Source organism: Theropithecus gelada, chromosome 13 (genome assembly GCF_003255815.1).
Source record: "Theropithecus gelada isolate Dixy chromosome 13, Tgel_1.0, whole genome shotgun sequence".
Taxonomy (NCBI): domain Eukaryota; kingdom Metazoa; phylum Chordata; class Mammalia; order Primates; family Cercopithecidae; genus Theropithecus; species Theropithecus gelada.
In genome coordinates, this window is record NC_037681.1 from 85,189,207 (window position 1) to 85,208,627 (window position 19,421).

The 19,421-nt window shown below is 38.8% G+C and overlaps 1 protein-coding gene across 2 annotated transcripts in view; it reads left to right on the forward strand.

Moving 5' to 3' along the window:
• AFTPH (aftiphilin) overlaps positions 1-19,421 on the forward strand; it is a 70,389-nt gene that overhangs the window by 19,978 nt on the left and 30,990 nt on the right. For both annotated transcript variants that reach the window (XM_025354560.1, XM_025354561.1), the window contains exon 2: positions 8,260-10,226. In XM_025354560.1, the coding sequence (XP_025210345.1) occupies positions 8,292-10,226 (1,935 nt within the window). In that variant the 5' untranslated portion in view covers positions 8,260-8,291. The remainder of the gene's footprint in view (positions 1-8,259; positions 10,227-19,421) is intronic.

The window sequence follows — 19,421 nt, forward strand, 5'->3', positions numbered from 1 at the left end:
CTTATTGTTGTTTTAATGTGCATTTTTCCCTGATGATTTTTTATATGCTGTTGGCTATTTGGATATCCTCTCTTGTGAAATACCTGTTCAGATATTTTGGCCATTTTTCTGTTGGATTGTTTCACATGGATTTGTAGGAATTCTTTACATATTCTGGATATGAGTTCTTTGACAGTTACATGTGTTGCACATATCTTCTCCCAGGCAATGGCTTTCTTGGTTTTTCACTCTATGGTATTCTTTTGATGAACAGAAGTTTTAAATTTGAATGCAGTCCAATATATCAATCTTTTCTATAGTCAGTGTTTCTGTTTCTTGTTTAAAACATTTATACCTTTCCTAAGGTCATACAAATAATCTCTTCTGCTATCTTCTAGAAGGCTGATTGCTTTACCTTTCACATTTAGGCCCATGATCTGTCTATCTGGACCTTATTTCTGTGTAAGATGTTAGAATCAAAGATTTTTTTCCTGCCTGTGTAGATATCCAGTTAATCTAGCATCATTTGTTGAAAAGTCTATCCTTTCCCCTCCACACTGTAGTGGCGTCTGTATCACAAGACAATGGGACTTTAAACCAAGTCTTGATATCAGGTAGTTTAAGTCTTCCAACTTTGTTTTTCTTGAGAAACTATTTTTAAATGGCCAAATAGTCTCAGACAGTTGTTGGCCCCATTCCTTCCTTCCTTCTGCCTTCTCAAGCCCATTTGCCTTTTGACCCCAGAGCTTACAACTTACAGACTCATCATCTCTTCTCTTCCATGACCATTTCAGACTAGAGGCTAGAATTCCATAAGCAAGTGCAGCTTCTCCTTTGGTGGAAGATTAATACAGAATCACCTTCACCTGTTGTATGCCCTGCCATCCTGGCTACTAATTTGACTCGGGGCTTAGGTTCCACTGCTGATTGCTATTGGGCTTCTGGACTAATTTCCCTGACCCCTTTATATTGGACCTTCTATGCCAGAATTCCCAAACCCAAAACCCTCTGATTTTCCTGGTTTGTAGCCCTGAAAGTCGGCTTCAGTTTGCACTTTTATTATTTTTATTCACCTATATTGTCCCCTAATCTCCTTATAAGGATGTGGTTTCTCATAGACAAATCTCCAAAGTACGGGAAGCCCACCCCAAATTCTCTATGCTCTAACTACTAGGATATCTTGTTTGCTACCCAATTATGAGACCCTCCTGTCAACTGTTTTTGTATACGGTGGCTTGCAAGACAATAGCTGCATTATTTATTTGCTCCCCTCTAACAGGTCTTAGAATAAGTAGACATAAAAATGGCAAGTTACACACAAGCACTCACGCTTGTTTGTACAGGTTATAAAGAAATTAGATGACTAATTGGGACTCCTTGTGGTGTGGATGGAGAAAGTAGTCCATTAAGAAGGATGAAGAAACATTTATTCAGTTTGTTGTGTGCCAGACACAGTACTAAAGTAGCTCATCTATCCTTTTTTTCTCCTATTAAGTAGGAACAGCTATTTAAAGCCCATATTTTATGTGTTAAAGTGGATTATATAAATGAAACTTTATTTGTAAATTCATTATACAAGTAATACTTCAATTAACATGAAGCTTCTTTTAAGTAGCGTTGGCCTAGACACAGAGGAATTTTCTGGAAAGTTTTGAGCCTCCCCTACATTGACTGGTTTGAGGACACTTAGAAGCAATGGCACTCTCTTAAGTTTCTAAAGGGTAAGTTGAGTCAGAGCCAAGACCTGCTACAGGGGAACATGGAGCAGCCCAAGTTCTCACCATCAATAGGTGACCCCCCTTTTGAGAAATATGAAAATGTTTTTACTCTAGAAGGCCAATAAAGCCTGTCTCACCTATAATGGAAAATAGAGTACCTTGCAAAGGTATGACAGGAAGAAAAACTTTCAGAGTTGTTGCTTTGGTTACAAAGTTTCTGATTCATATCTTTGTATTTGCATTAACGTCTGAGTTTGGAATAGGTTGTGAACCAATACATTATTTCATTTTTAAACAGTAAAAGTTTTGGAAAAAAGCAATAGGTTAATCACAGATTAGGCTAGAAAAAAAAAGCCATCACACATAGTTCTTTGAAAGTAAGGTATTATGGGCATGTAAAATGGTACAGCCACTCTGGAAAAGAGTTTGGCAGTTTTTTACATAACTAGACATATACTTACCATGATACCCAGCAGTCACACTCTTGAGCATTTATCCCAGATAAATGAAAACTTACATGTCCAGAAAAACCTGTACATAGATGTTCCTAGCATCCTTATTATACATACTATTTATATATACTATTTATACTATTAGTGTATATGTATGTACACACACACTATACATATGCAATTTATAATAGTAAAATATGGAAACAACCAAAATGTCCTTCAGCAGGTGAACAGTTGAACAAACAAACTGGTATATCTGTACAATGGAATGCCACCAGCAATAAAAAAAAAGACTAGATGGGTGGATCACGAGGTCAGGAGATCGAGACCATCCTGGCTAACACGGTGAAACCCCGTCTCTACTAAAAAATACAAAAAAAAAAAAAAAACTAGCCGGGCGTGGTGGCGGGCGCCTATAGTCCCAGATATTCGGGAGGCTGAGGCAGGAGAATGGCGCGAACCCGGGAGGCGGAGCTTGCAGTGAGCTGAGATCCGGCCACTGCACTCCAGCCTGGGCGACAGAGCAAGACTCCATCTTAAAAAAAAGGCCTAACCTATTGTTACATGCAGCAACCAGAATGGACCTCAAGGGCATTACACTGAGTGAAAAAAATTCAACCTCAAAGGGTTGCATACCTTATTACTCTATTTACATAATACTCTTGAAATGACAAAACTGTGGCCATGGAGAACAGATTAGTGGTTGCAAGGAACAGGAATGGAGGTGCAGTGGGGGCAGTTCTGCGTCTTGATAGTGGTGGTAGTTACACAAATCTGAATAGAGGATAAAATTGAACAGAACTATACACAAACACAAATGCAAGTTCTTTTTTTTTTTTTTTAAATGAGATGGAGTCTTGCTCTGTTGCCCAGGCTGGAGTGCAGTGGCATGATTTCGGCTCACTGCAACCTCTGCCTCCCGGGTTCAAGCAATTCTCCTGCCTCAGCCTCCCAAGTAGCTGGGATTACAGGCACCCGCCACCACGCCCGGCTAATTTTTGTATTTTTAGTAGAGATGGGTTTCACCATGTTGGCCAGGCTGGTCTCAAACTCGTGACCTCAAGTGATCCTCCTACCTCGGCCTCCCAAAGTGCTGAGATTACAGGCATGTGTCACCACACCCAGCCTTTTTTTTTTTTAATGGTAAAAATTGAACAAAGTCTGTGAACAATAATGTTAACAGTAATGTACCAACATTGTCATGGTAAATTTTATATTATGTATATTTTACCACAGTTTTTTAAAAGGTGTTATTGTATAAGTAACACATTTATTCTAAAATACACATATTTAAATGCAGGCATATAAATCTCTTTGATTGCTTTCTTTTTTTCCATTTTGAAACAATCACAAACATAAAAAGTTGCAACGTGAATACAAATAACTTTTTTTCCGGAACAATTTAAGACTGCCAGCCTGATGTCCCATCACTACCAAATAGTTTAGTGTGTATCTCCTACAACCAAGAACATTCTCATGCATGACTACAATACTAGCATCACAAGGCTGGGCGAGGTGGCTCATGCCTGTAATCCCAGCACTTTGGGAGGCCGAGGCAGGCAGATCACAAGGTCAGGAGATCGAGACCATCCTGGCTAACACAGTGAAACCCTATCTCTACTAAAAAAAAAAAAAAAAAAAAAATTAGCCGGGTGTGGTGGCAGGTGCCTGTAGTCCCCGCTACTTGGGAGGCCGAGGCAGGAGAATGGTGTGAACCCAGGAGGCGGAGCTTGCAGTGAGCCGAGATTACGCCACTGCACTCCAGCCTGGGTAACAGAGCTAGACTCCATCTCAAATACATACATATATACATACATACTACCATCACAATCAAGAAATTAACATTGATACATTGCTGCTATAGTGAATCTTTTGGACCCTGTTAAAGTAGATGATTCACAATCATCCCAGTAACAACCTTTTTAGAAAAGAGATCAAGTGCTGCATTTACTTCTCATGTCTCTTTATTCTTCAATCTGAAACAAGTTTTCAGTCTTTCCTTGGCTTTCATGAGCTTAATACTTTTGAAGATTACAGGCCAGTAATTTTGTAGGCTCTCTCTCAGTTTGAATTTCCCTGAAATTTCCTCCTGAAGTCAGTTGTTGTATTTTTGACAGGATATCCTAGAAGTGACCGTGTATTCTCATTGCATCTCATCAGATGGTGCATGATTTCAATGTTCCCATTACTGATAGTGTTAATGTTGATCACCTGATCAAGGTAGTGTCAGGCTTCACACTGTAAGCTTATACTTTTTCCCTTTGTAGTTAAGTATATTGTGGGGAAGTACTTTGAAACTATGGAAATACCCAGTTCCTCGTCTAACTTTCAGTTTATTCACTTACATGTTTATATCTGTGAGGACTCAGTTTATTATTGTATTGATTGGGTTATAATCCATTATCATCTTTATTCAGGTGCTCAAAATGTTCCTGATTTAGTTAGTAACAGCCCCTTAAAGCTAGCTTTTGTATCATATCCTTTTGACATGTCACTATCTTTACTAATGCTTTTAAATTTTATTTTTACTTACTTTTTTTTGAGATAGGGTCTCACTGTCACCCAGGCTGGAGCAGTACAGTGGTGTGATCAGAGCTCACTGCAGCCTTGACTTCCTGGACCCAAGCAATCCTCCCGCCTTAGCCTCCCAAGTAGCTGGACTACAGGTGCATGCCACCATGCCTGGCTAATATTTTGTACTTTTTGTAGAGACATGGTTACATCATGTTGCCTAAGGCTAGTCTTGATCGAACTCCTGGGCTCAAGTAATTCACCCGCCTCAGCCTCCCAAAATGCTGGGATTACAGGTGTGAGCCACTGCACCTGGCTGCTTTTAAACTTTAGAAAAAGGAATCCTGTAGTTAATGGCTGTATAATATGCTGTTGTAGGGATATAGCATAACTTGCTTAAATAATCTCTTTGCAGCATTTTGTTTTAGATTTCTTTAAAAAGAGTTTGCATAGTACAACCGTATTGCCTTCTGGAAGGCTTGTAACAGTTTACACTCACAAGCAATGTGCATGTGTGCAAGGGTTGCTATCCCCACATTCTCATTAACAATCGCAAAGTGATTTTAAATAATAGGAATTTCATAATTAGAGGGACATAGTTAGAGGTCACTAAGCATTAGAAGGGGTTATCAGGACACTAGGCAAGGGAAGAAAATAGGATTTATGTGTATCTTGTACTTTTTTTTTTTCTATTTAAATCAGCAGCAGGAAAGAAGAGTATGGCAGAGCAAAGCAGTTATTCTCTTCTTTATGGTGCTAATTTCGTAAGAAAGATAATTTGAAGTAGATATATTACAATGGAGCCTTTTCGTTTTCTTGTGGCTTGCTCATTTCTTCCTGGTAACTCTCAGTGACTGACCAATCATTAACCTCAAAGATCCTTTTCAAAATTCTGAAGCCATTCTCCACTAAGCAGCTGTCTGAATGAACTTTGGGAAAGTTGCTCACTAGTTGGCTTCATTTTCCTTACCTCTAAATTAAACTGTGTGGTTTCTACAGTACCTTCACTCTAAAACTGGAAGATCTTAGGAAATTTTATTCTGAGAGAAGGCTAGCTTGCAAAACTGGTTGAATTTTCTAGTAAACATCTTCTTCATGTATCTAACTGGGCAACTGTGAGTTGTAAGAATTATCTGTTTATTATTTATGGGCTGGGTTTATTCTAGGACTTTGGCTGTTAGTCCTCTGTTTGCTTTCTGTTTTTTTTTTTTTTTTTTGAAACTGAGTCTCACTCTGTCACTCGGGCTGGAGTGCTGTGGCATGATCTCGCCTCATTGCAACCTCCACCTCCCACTTCCCGGGTTCAAGTGATTCTCCTGCCTCAGCCTCCTGAGTAGCTGGTATTACAGATGTGCATCACCACGCCCAGCTAAGTTTTTTTTTAGTGGAGATGGGGTTTCACCATGTTGGCCAGACTGGTCTCGAACCCCTGACCTCAAGCGATCCACCCACCTCAGCCTCCCAAAGTGCTGGGATTATAGGTAGTCCCTTTACGTCTAATGTTAAATCTGACTTGTGGAACTTTTGACTCCTTAGCACAGAGGAATAGAATAACTCAGGTTTCATTTAAGAATTAAATACATTAGGCTGGGCGCGGTGGCTCACGCCTGTAATCCCAGCACTTTGGGAGGTCGAGGTGGGCAGATCATGAGGTCAGAAGATCAAGACCATCCTGGCTAACACGGTGAAACCCCATTTCTACTAAAAATACAGGAAAAAAAAATTAGGCAGGTGCGGTGGCGGGTGCCTGTAGTCCCAGCTACCTGGGAGGCTGAGGCAGGAGAATGGCATGAACCTGGGAGGCAGAGCTTGCAGTGAGCCGAGATCATGCCACTGCACTCCAGCCTGGGCAACAGAGTGAGACTCCGTCTCAAAAAAAAAAAAAATATATATATATATATATATTGAAAAGAAGCTATTATAAATTAATTAGTATGGGAAGGATTATTCAACAAAAGGGATTAAGACCATTGCTTGGCTGTTTAGAAAAAAAAAATTCACCTTACATTTTTGCTTTACATCATACACCGAAATAAATTCTAAATGTGTTAAAATTAAATGTTTTTTTAAACCCTAAAAGTAGAAGAAAATAAAAGTGAATATTTATTAAATTTTATATGATAGTGAAATAATGAAGAAAGTTGCATAAAACTTTCTTCATCTTCCTGAAAAGATCAATTGGTTTGACTTCCTAAAATTCACTTGGGAAAACAGCTTGGCAGTTTCTTATAAAGTTGAGCGTGCTACATGACCCAGTATTCACACTCCTGGGTTTATATATTTTAGAGAAATGAAAACTTGGGTTCACATAGTAATCTGTACATGAATGTTCATAGCAGTTTTATTTGTAATAGAAAAATACTGGAAACAACCCACATAACCTATATGGAGTGAATGGGTAGACAACCTGTGGTACATCTGTACAATAGAACACTAGTTAGCAATGAAAAGGAGTCAGACCCAGGAGTGGTGGTGTGCACCTGTAGTCTCAGCTACCCAGGATGCTGAGACAGGAGGATTGCTCAGCCCAGGAAACCAGCCTGGGCAACATAGTGAAACCCTGTCTCTACAATAAAGAAAAAGAAAAGGAATGAACTGTTGACACATGCAGCAACATGGATAGCTCTCAAGGGCATTAGGCTGAGGGAAAAAGCCAGCTTCAAAGGGTTATGTGTTTTGTGATTCTATTCATGTAACATTCTTGATGTAACAAATTATAATGATGTAGAATAGATCAAGGATTAGGGTTTAGGGAAGAGTGTGACTATTAAGGGGTAACATGAGGGAGTTTTTTTGTGTTGATAGAATAGTTCTTATCCTGATTGTAGTGATGGTCACTCTAATGTAATCCACACACATAAAATTTTTAGAACTGTATACACACACACACACACATATAACTGGTGAAATCTAAACAAGGTCTGTACCTGAGTTAATAGTTGTACTGATGTCAGTTTCCTGGTTTGACCACGTGTTATGCTTATTACTATATTACCACTGGGAGAAGCTGAGTGGGATATACACAAAAATGCTTTTATTTCCAACTTGTTTTGAGTCTCAAACTATTTCAAATTTTTTAATTATTAGAAATTAACTTGGGTCAGAAATAAACATTGAAAAGCCAAATGAAGAAAATATTTGTAACAATTATTAGAAAATTTTTATGCCTTTTATTTATTAATATAAAGAACTCATACAAATCCATAAGGCAAGCACTGAATCCTTAATGAATTGAAGGAGAACTTAACAGAATAAGCATGTACCCAGGAGAAAATTTTGTAGGTGTACTTTTGTAAGTGTATATTCAGAATTATCTGGAATCCCCACAATCAGTCAGTGTGCCACCAGTGCTCTTGGTAACATGTCGTCTAAGATAACTTTTTTTTTTCCAGTATATTATAGCTGTGTAAAGTAATTTCACCTAAGAGAAAAATAGATTGAAAGATACAAAACATTATGCAGGAAATGGTCAAGGAAAAAAGGAGACAAAAGAGAGCACTGTAAATTTGCATTGTTTTAAAGTAGCTTTGAGAGAATTTTGAAAGATCTTGTTCTATGTAATCTGTCCCCTCCAAAAAAAAATTTTTTTTTTTTTACAGGTGTAAATTAATTATTTGAAAGCAACTGAACAATGGAGCCAGACATCATTCGAATGTACTCTTCATCCCCCCCACCACTAGACAATGGAGCAGAGGATGATGACGATGATGAATTTGGGGAATTTGGCGGGTTTTCAGAAGTTAGCCCTTCTGGTGTAGGGTTTGTTGATTTCGATACAGCAGATTATACTCGTCCCAAGGAAGAGTTTGTACCTTCAAACCATTTTATGCCAATTCATGAATTCTCAGAAAATGCAGATAGCCTTACAAGCTTTAAGTCCATTAAAAATGGTAATGATAAGGACATCACTGCTGAACTTTCTGCTCCTGTGAAAGGACAGTCTGATGTTTTACTTTCTACCACCAGCAGAGAAATAATTTCATCTAAAACATTAGATACTTCCATTGATGGCATGGAAAGTCCAGGAAATTTAAATAAAGTAGTGGAGCAGAGACAGAATGTTGGAACACTTGAAAGTTTCTCTCCAGGAGATTTTAGAACTAATATGAATGTTGTTCATCAAAACAAGCAGTTAGAGAGCTGCAATGGTGAAAAGCCTCCTTGTCTGGAGATTCTAACAAATGGGTTTGCAGTGTTAGAAACTGTAAATCCTCAGGGAACAGACGATCTGGACAATGTAGCTGATTCAAAGGGATGGAAGCCTCTTAGCACTCATAGCACTGAGTATAATTTAGACTCTGTACCTAGTCCTGCTGAGGAATTTGCAGATTTTGCCACATTTTCCAAAAAGGAAAGGATACAACTAGAAGAAATAGAATGTGCAATTTTAAATAATAGAGAAGCACTAACCATTCGGGAAAACAATAAAATTAATAGAGTCAATGAACTGAATTCTGTAAAAGAAGTGTCTTTGGGTAGAAGCTTGGATAACAAAGGAGACACTGATGGAGAGGATCAGGTTTGTGTTTCAGAAATAAGCATAGTGACTAACAGAGGTTTCAGTGTTGAAAAACAAGGCCCTCCAACACTGCAACAGGATGAATTTTTACAGTCAAGTGTTCAGTCAAAGGCTTGGAGTTTGGTAGACTCAGCTGATAATTCAGAAGCCATTAAGAGAGAACAACGTAAAACTGAAGAAGAACTTGACTTACTTACTTCTAAATGTGCTCACCTATGCATGGATTCTGTTAAAACTTCGGATGATGAAGTCGGTTCTTCCAAAGAAGAAAGTAGTAAGTTTACTAATTTCCAAAGCCCAAACATTGACCCCACAGAAGAAAATGATTTGGATGATTCTGTAAGTGTAAAAAATGGTGATAGTAGTAATGACTTTGTGACTTGCAATGATACCAATGAAGATGATTTTGGTGATTTTGGTGACTTTGGCACTGCCAGTGGCTCAACTCCACCTTTTGTTACTGGTACTCAAGATTCAATGAGTGATGCCACTTTTGAAGAGTCTTCAGAGCACTTTCCACATTTTAGTGAACCAGGTGATGACTTTGGAGAATTTGGGGATATAAATGCTGTTTCTTGCCAAGAGGAGACAATATTAACAAAGTCAGACCTAAAACAGACTTCTGATAATTTATCAGAAGAATGTCAGTTGGCAAGAAAATCTAGTGGAACAGGCACTGAACCTGTTTCAAAACTTAAAAATGGGCAAGAAGGTGAGTTTGGACATTTTGATTCTGTGCCAAATATTCAGGATGACTGCAATGGTTTTCAAGACTCTGATGATTTTGCAGACTTCAGTTCAGCTGGTCCTAGCCAAGTTGTAGATTGGAATGCTTTTGAGGATGAACAAAAAGATAGTTGTTCTTGGGCTGCTTTTGGAGACCAGCAGGCTACTGAATCTCATCATCGAAAGGAAGCCTGGCAGTCACATAGGACAGATGAAAATATTGATACTCCAGAAACCCCCAAAATGCACAGTGTACCTTCAGCAACTTCCAAAGGAGCAGTTGCTAGTGGCCATTTACAGGAATCAGCCACTTCAGTTCAGGTATTTACTAATTTTCTCTAGTTTGTATGACGTAATAATTGTTGTGGAGGCTTCTAATTTCAGCTTTTCAAAAAATGTTTTTTCAACTGAGTACCTGTTGAAGAAGTCTTGTTATGTTGTATAATGCCTGTCTGATTTGTGGGTTGGTTACATTTTTCACAACCCTTTGGGAAACTAATAATAGTCCTATAGTAAAGCACAATAAGATTTTTCTTTATCTCAATGAGTTTCATTAATATTTACAGATATTCATCAACTTGGATTTTTTAGTGACTATAAATACCATTTATGTTAAAAAAAAAAAAAAAAAGCCCACACTTATTAGCTAATTAATGGTTCCAGTAAATCCTTCAGTATTGCTCTTTACAGTGATTTTAAAAGAAGGTTAAACTGAGATTTAGATTTTTTTTTAAGCTTAAGAAAAAAATGTTAATTTTGTCCATCAAAGACCTAGGAAATTCAAGTACGGTTTTGATTCCAGGAGAGAACAAGCAGAATTTGAAACCTCATTCTGTGCCAAAGGCTATAGTGAATTGAAGAATAGAAAAACAACTAGAAAAAAGCAAATTTTTCTTTTTCCTCATAATTTAGCAGCTACTAAAAGACTTGGGGTGAGGGTATGAGATGAATTAAGGTCTAGTCCTAAAATAAGAAACAACTATAGGTTCACTTATTGTAGTTGTATTTATTTGCCTATACTTTCTTACAAATGTACCTATTAGCTCTTCCTAGAGAGTAGGTGTGTCAGGGAGAATATTTTTACCCCTTAGCTCCTATACATCATCCTTTTTTGATTCAGACTCTTTCAGAAAAGATTCATTAAGATTCACTTTGACCTAAAGTAGCCCCTAGAGGTGTAGCTTGATATCTCAGTTGTTCCCCAGTCCGGAGTTGTACCCTGTGCTAAATTTTACCTTTTTTCAACTCCAGGGGTGTGGAAGAGGGCACTCCCTTGAATGTCACTGCCTTATACTGACAATTGATATATGTAACTAACACCTGATCCACAAGCTTATTTTAAATATGCCATTAATAAACTCAGAATCTACAAACTTTATCCAGTTATCTTTTGCTAAGAAAACCATTTTCAATTGGAAATCTTTCCAAAGTCTTTGTAATTGAAATAGTTATACTTCATTGCCTTGATAACTTTGACACAGTAAGATATTAGAGAAACTATGGTATTACCAGTTGGTGTGCATAGCTAATCGCTTTTTAGTTGGCTTTTGTGTCTGGGTAGTTTAATTTGCTAATTCAATTATTACATGGTTTGACTAATGTGTATTATTCCTAATGAGTAATTCATTATTTAGGCAGAACCTTGCCATTTTAAACAAGAAGTGAACTAATTAGTTCTAATTATGATGCTAAATGAGAACTGTTGCTTTTGACCTAACCCTTTCCCTATTTAGTTTCATCTCACTAGAGGATAGGGTGACACTGGTATTGGATGATCTTGAATTTATAGCCTTAGAACTTTTAACATCATCAGATAATGCATTTTTAAAAGTGTGACCACTTCAAGTAGGAATTTCTTGCATCATACAAGTTGATTGAAGTTATTTGTGTATAATTTGATAACTGGATGTAGGAGATAATAAAGCATGTGGGCTTCATGAAATCTGACAGATCTGAGTTTGAATCTTGACCCAGCCTCTTAAAAAGCCTTATGATTTTGGATAGGTTACTTCTGAACTCAGCTGTATATACAAAGAAGATAATATCTACTTCAGAGAACTTTTGTGAAGATAAAAGGAAATTTTTAAATGAGTGAAGAAATCAATCTGCTAGAAAATAAGAATTTTATAGTATGATTCTATTTTTTTATAAAAAATAAAACAGAAACTGTATAGATGTGGCAAGATACATTAAGAGTTTCTGAGGCCAGGCACAGTGGCTCATGCCTATAATCACAGCACTTTAGGAGGCCGAAGTGGGTGGATCACTTGAGGTCAGGAGTTCTAGCCCTGCCTGGCCAACATGGTGAGACCCTGTCTCTACTAAAAATTGGAAAATTAGCTAGGCGTGGTGGCATGCATCTGTAATCCCAGCTACTCAGGAGGCTGAGATAGGAGAATAACTTGAACCCAGCAGGTGGAGGCTGCAGTGAGCCGAGATCATGCCACTGCATTTCAGCCTGGGCTATGAGAGAGACTCTGACACACACACACACACACACACACACACACATACGCACGACTTAGATTTGTTTGGCTCAGGCCTTACGCTTTTATTTTTGCTAATGGGTTATGGAAAATGAACAGAATTTGGATGTCGGGAAAGAGAAACTGCTGGAGGAGGCCAGAAGAACTTTGGGAAGAAAGTTGAAGTAGTGAAATGGGTAACCCCTGCTGAGTAAGTGACTGAGTCAGAAGTGGAGAAAGATTGAACCAAGACTTTCATTCTTACCCTGCTGTTGGTGAAGGAGAGTTGTAGCCGGCACTTTCTTTCTTGGGCTTCAGATTCTGCTGGAAGAGTATATTAATTTAGCCCTTTTGGAGAGGATTAGATTTATTAGTATTTTTCTTAAAATGTTTTCCCTAGTTGCTCCGGACAGTGTTCCAAACAAGCACAGAATTCCTTTTTTTTTGAGACAGAATCTTGCTGTGTCGCCCAGGCTGGAGTGCAGTGGCACGATCTCAGCTCACTGCAGCCTCCGCCTCCTGGGTTCAAGCAGTTCTGCTGCCTCAGCCTCCCAAGTAGCTGGGACTACAGGCCCGCACCACTACACCCAGCTAATTTTTGTACTTTTACTGGAGATGGGGTGTCACCATATTGGCCAGGCTGGTCTCAAACTCCTAGACCTCAGGTGATCCACCCAGCTCAGCCTCCTAGAGTGCTGGGATTATAGGCGAGAGCCACCGTGCCCGGCCTCCTCACATATTAATAACAGTAACCATTATAAGTTTTTTAGTGGTAAAAGTTGAAATGATTTATTCCTGTTCAATCTTACCTGGATGCCACAAGTGTCCCGAACAAAATGCCATCAAGTGGTTTTGTCTGAATTTTGCTTTGACAGAATGTGAGTGTTTCAGAATTCAGAGCTTAATTAAATTAAACAAACATGGCAATTTGATTTAATTTGTTTGATTAAGCAAGCATGGAAAACAAATCTTTCTTTTGTGAAGTCAGACAAATGGTATAGTTGGTCATTTCAGATTTCTTCCACTTTTCACTATTTGGTATGTGACATTGTCCAGGTCCCCATTTCTTAGCACTTTCCTATTTTTAGCCCACCAAAAAGATATCTTAAAATGTTAATAAATATGTCTTCCTTGGGGTTAGTGCAATAATTTGTTACTTAGGTAGGGGAAAGTCAAGCAAGAATTCTTTCGAAATTAAAAAAATGTTCTTAGTCTAATTCTCAGCTGTGGGTCCAGCGAGTCTCAGTGGGTTCAAGCTTTGATGTAAAAGCCATACATGAACATTATTAAGAAATGGGTACCTTCTCCCTTCAGTGAATAATTTTTTCTGAGAACCTAAAGTTTAATATATTTCATTCTTTTTTTTTTTTTTTTTTGAGGCGGAGTCTCACTCTGTCGCCCAGGCTGGAGTGCAGTGGCGTGATCTCCGCTCACTGCAAGCTGCACATCCCGGGTTCACACCATTCTCCTGCCTGAGCCTCCCGGGTAGCTGGGACTACAGGCGCCCGCCACTATGCCCGGCTAATTTTTTGTATTTTTAGTAGAGACAAGGTTTCACAATGTTAGCCAGGATGGTCTCGATCTCCTGACCTCGTGATCCGCCCACCTCGGCCTCCCAAAGTGCTGGGATTACAGGCATGAGCCACAGTGCCCAGCCTGTTTCATTCTTTTGTTAACATTCGTATAAATTGTAGAGAAGGTAAGTACTGGTATCTCCATTATACAAATGAGAACGAAGTCTTCACTTTTTGGCTAAAGATTTAAAACAACAAAATGCCAACAACAACAACAAAACCTTCCTTACATTTCAAAGCAGTCCTTTTTTATGAATGTTATTTTAACCTTTTTTTTTTTTTTCTATCCTGGGAAGCCAGGAAATTTTCTGTATTTTTAGTAGAGACAGGGTTTCACTGTGTTAGCCAGGATGGTCTCGATCACCTGACCTCGTGATCCACCCGCCTCGGCCTCCCAAAGTGCTGGGATTACAGGCATAAGCCACTGTGCCCGATGGAAATTTTCTTTTTAAAAAAAAAAAAACAAAACTTTTTTGTTTCAGAAAGAAATCTTGATTGAAATAACCAAGATGCTTGTTTCACAGATATATGGTAAAAGAGATAATAAATGTCATAAGCACTGCATTTAACCCTGAGCTTTTGTAAAATGTTAAAATATTGTTCTGGATATCATTTAGAAATTTAGGTAACAGGGAAGTAATCTGTTTATATTAATTGGCTATAGAAAAGGAGGCTATGAGTTATTTTTTATTAGACATCCAACTGATAATGCTACAGGGAAAATGCTATTAGCTGAAGATTTGTTTGGAGAGCTTTGAAAGTCGAGTGCCACCAAAAAGAAGAGAATTACTAATACCTTGGCTTGTGTTAGTTCAGGATTAAGTTACTGGTTTGTTTTGTTTTGTTTTTGAGACGGAATCTTGCTCTGTCGCCCAGGCTGGAGTGCAGCAGTGCAATCTCGGCTCACTGCAACCTCCGCCTCCTGAGTTCAAGCGAGTCTCATGCCTCAGCCTCCCAAGTAGCTATGATTACAGGCACAGAAACTCAACGTTCTTAAACTGAATATAACCAATCCTACCTTTTCATCTTCACTTATTTAATCATCTAGCTAATATTTATGCAGGTTTTCCCTCCTGTGAACATTGGAACATACAACTGAAAACAGAAGTAAGCAACAAAATAAGAGAATTAAGATTTAAGACTTGAGCCTTCCTTATATATCTTTGCTTACTTATTTGGATAGAATTTCCTTTTGCTATTTTTTCCTCAGAAAATTTGCCTATCTGGTGTTTAATTTCAAAATAGAAATGCTTTATTAGGTTTATTCAGAAACTGTGCAGAAGGGAAAAATCATGTTTAGATCATGGGGAATATTACAGCTGCTCACTCTTCATAGAGCTTGAAATTGGGGATTGGTAAGTATACAGTTGTAGATTGTACTTGATAGCTTACTTAATATTTAATGGTGATGCAGCATAAGATATCCTCTTAAATGGAAGATTAAATTACCCAGTGGATTTTAATGTTTCCTCTAAACTTCTACCTGAGTGTGAAACCTAATGCTATCAATATTAAAACTGTTGATATTAATCAACTTCTGTCCCTAAGCAAAAAAGGAAAACTAACTGGAAATAAGTTGAAGGAATATCAAGAGTTACCTTAAATATAAAATACTTAAGTCATTACTTAATATCCTTGATAGGGTCTTGGAAACTGCAACTTTAAGGGAAAGGACATATAACAAAACCAATTTTACTGTAGGCTAACTGATATAAACAAGAGTTAAGTTTCTATGGCATCTTTCTGGTCACAGAAACATCGCTGAACTTCTAAATAAAGACACAAAGCACTTCTAATATTAAACATTTAAATAAATGTGAGCTATACTTACATTTTTAAAAGATTACTAAAAACAAACATAATTACGTACCCAGTTTTTGGTGAATCAGTGAGTGACACCACTTGTAGTGGTGCTGGGTAAAATCAAGGGATAAATGTTTGCGAAGCAAAAATGATCTAAGGAGCGTCTCCTACCACCATACAATTCAAAAACAATCACAAATCCGGCAGACTCACTGGGCACTTTCATACTGCATCATTTATTGCTGTGCATTTGTATGATTAGTGTAGACTTCATGAATGTTTATTTTATAATTTATTCTTTTTGCAATCTACTTATTCCAGCTCAGGGTCACCAGTGACCAAAGCCTATCCCTCCAGCTCAGGGTACAAGGCTGAAACTATTCCTGGCCTGGATGTCATTCCATTGCAGAGCACACTCACACACATACACCAGCACGCACTCAGACTGGAACAATTTAGACATCTAATGTGCATGTCTTTAGGATCTATGAGGAAACTGGAATACCCAGGAAAAAACCCATGTGGACATGGGGAAAATGTGCAAACTCCACACAGATAGTGGCTGCAGCCAGGAATCAGTTGTTTTTCTCATCAACATTACAACAAAATGACGTTATTCAAGGACCTGCTGTCCTTTAAAGGAGATAGGCATTTGAGTGGCATAAGAACCAGAGTCTGGGCTCCTATATACACCTCTCTGGAAAGCTGAATGAGACTTGCAATACACTTAATCTCTTTACGCTCAGGTGTAGTCTTTTATAAAATAGAGGTATATTAGTTACAATTCCAGATAAACAGAACCAATAGGGTATGTGTGGAGGTTAGGGAGGGAAGGATGGAAGGGAGGTAGGAGTGGAGGTAGTAGAGAGAGAGAGAGATTGATTATTGGAAATCGAGAAGTTCCAAAAGCCACAGTGTGTAAGCTGGAGACCCAAGAGCTGATGGTGTAGTTCCAGTCTTGAGTCCAAAGGCCTAAGAACCAGGAGAGCAGTGGTGTAAGTTCCAGCCCAGAAGCCAGCAAGCTTAAGATCCAAAAAGAGCTGATTTTTTAGTTCAAGTCCAACTGAAGTACCAACTCAAAATCAAGCAGAAGTTCTTTAGCCTTTTTGTTCTTTTCAGGTCGTCAGCTGATTGGATGAGGCCCACCCACATTAGGGAGGGCAGTCTGCGTTAGTGAGATTACCAATTCAAACACTGCCAGAATAACGTGTTTTGGCATTTTTTGGTTTGTTTGTTTTTGAGACAGGGTCCCATTCTGTTGCCCAGGCTGGAGTGTACTGGCATGATCTCTGCTTACTGCAGCCTCCACCTCAGCCTCTCTAGTAGCTGAGACTACAGGCATGTGCTACCACACCTGGCTAATTTTTGTATTTTTTTTATAGAAATGGGATTTTGCCATGTTGCCCAGATGGTTTTCAACTCCTGGGCTCAAGCAATCTGCCTGCCTCAGCCTCCTAGAGTACTGGGATTATAGGCATGAGCCACCGTGCTCTGCCCCAGAATAATGTTTGACCAAATGTCTGGGCACCCATGGCCCAGTCAAGTTGACACATAAATGTAACCATCACAAGAGGGAACACCTTACATCCATATATAACTTTCAGGATGTTTGGAAGACTAACCTGTTTGTGACTAAAACATGCCAGTTGAGAAGGTGTGCATTAGATAAAATGGCTTACTTGCACCAATGGATAAAGTGAAATGGCTGCTTATGTACCCTGGGACTTTCTTCCTCTACCCCCAGACATAAAGACATGACAGAACTGGGAATGAGCAAAAGTTGTCCATTCATACTTGAAGCTTTGCCCCATTGATGAATTAAACCATTGGGTAATCATTTTTTGCTTTCCCAGAAACCAAATCTGGTTTAAAAAAATAAAAGTAATTATAAAGACATTCAAGGTAATGAAGGACCCTGATAGGAAAATGAATATATAAGAAATGAGAAAATTGGGAAAGAGGAAAAAGCTATAAAAGCAAGTGTACCTTTGAAGATGTGGTATAGCCAAGGATGCATTACGACTTTCGTGAGCCCTTTCTCCATAAAATATGTTTTTTGATTAACAGTAGAAAGTAATATGGAAGGGCCGGGCATGGTGACTCATGCCTGTAATCCCAGCACTTTGGGAAGCCAAGGTGGATGGATCACTTGAGGTCAGGAGTTCAAGACCAGCCTGGCCAACATGGTGAAACCCCATCTCTACTAAAACCACAAAAGTTAGCCAGGCAGGCATGGTGGTGTGCGGCTGTAATTCGAGCTATTCAGGAGGCTGAGGCAGGAGATCACTTGAACCCGGGAGGCGGAGGTTGCAGTGACCCGAGATCGTGCCACTGCACTCCATCCTGTGCAACAGAGCAAGACTCCATCTTGCTGGGGGCGAGGGGGAAGAAAGTAGTAGGGAGGCAAATTTGTGTGAGAGTGCCCCCTAGTTCTGGCTCTTGTCAGTATACTCAGCTATCAAGCTATTTTGAGAGCAAAAGCTCCTGCTTTGGGCTAGTTTCCATTCAGAATGATTTTTGATAGGTACGAACTCGTCTAAGCGTAAGTATACTTCTGTGTAAGTAGCATAGCTCCGCTACTTGGCTTCGTAGCATTGGACATTAATAGAGAAAATGAAAAAGGAGGGTGTGGTACCTGCCTTGAATAGCATTTGATTTTTAATCCTACATTTATCAGAGCCCCAGTTTTTGAAATGCTTAATAGCCAGATGTGCTACTGTTTGCCAGGCTTAGAAGCTGGTACTTATATGAATGAAAAGGCATGACTGAGTCACATAAACTGGCATTCAGCTAGCCAGTCACCAGTTTATTCCATATTCAAAGGAAAACTGAGGACTATTTTTCCTCTTTATACTTTGAAGATGATGGCATTTAAAATTAAAGTAATCAGGGCTGGGTGTGGTGGCCCACATGTGAAATCCTAGTGCTTTGGAAGGCCAAGGTGGGAGGATTGCTTGGAAGTAGAAGTTCAAGACCAGCCTTGGCAACATAGTGAGACCCCATCTCTACAAAAAATAAAAAGTAGCCATGCATGGTGGTGTTCACCTGTGGTCCTAGCTACTCAAGAGGTTGTGGTGACAGAATCGCTTGAGCCCAGAAGTTCAAAGCTGCAGTGAGCTGTGATGGCGCTGCTGCGCTGAAGCCTGAATGAGCGAGTGAGACTGTCTCTTAAAAAAGAAAAAAAAAAAATCGAGTAATTGGTGTAAAGACTATTTTAATTTAACGTTTAGTTAGTATTGTAACATCAGCTAAATGTTTAGTATGCTAAGTATGTGTGCATTTATTTGTTACCCTCATTTTCAGAATGCAGCCCTGACTCTTTAGTAAGAATTAACAACTAACTTTGTTGAAAATGATGAATTTTAGTGTTCGATGAAGTCATTTGCTTTAAGCAGTTATCACTGCACATTTAACAGGTAAATCCCTTATCTAATAATGTCTGGAAATGTTTTGAAAGACCACAAAAAGTGGGGGAAACATGGTTTAGTGAAAAGAATGTAGGCTTTGCAGTCAGACTTTGGATCAAATCTCGCTGTGTACTATACCACCAGTAAGGCTATGGTTAATTATCTGAATCTTCCTGAACTATAGTTTCTTCATCTATAATATGAAGACAATAATACCTCTGGAGTTTCTCTTAGAAGATTCATGGAGTAAATCCATGTAGAGCATCA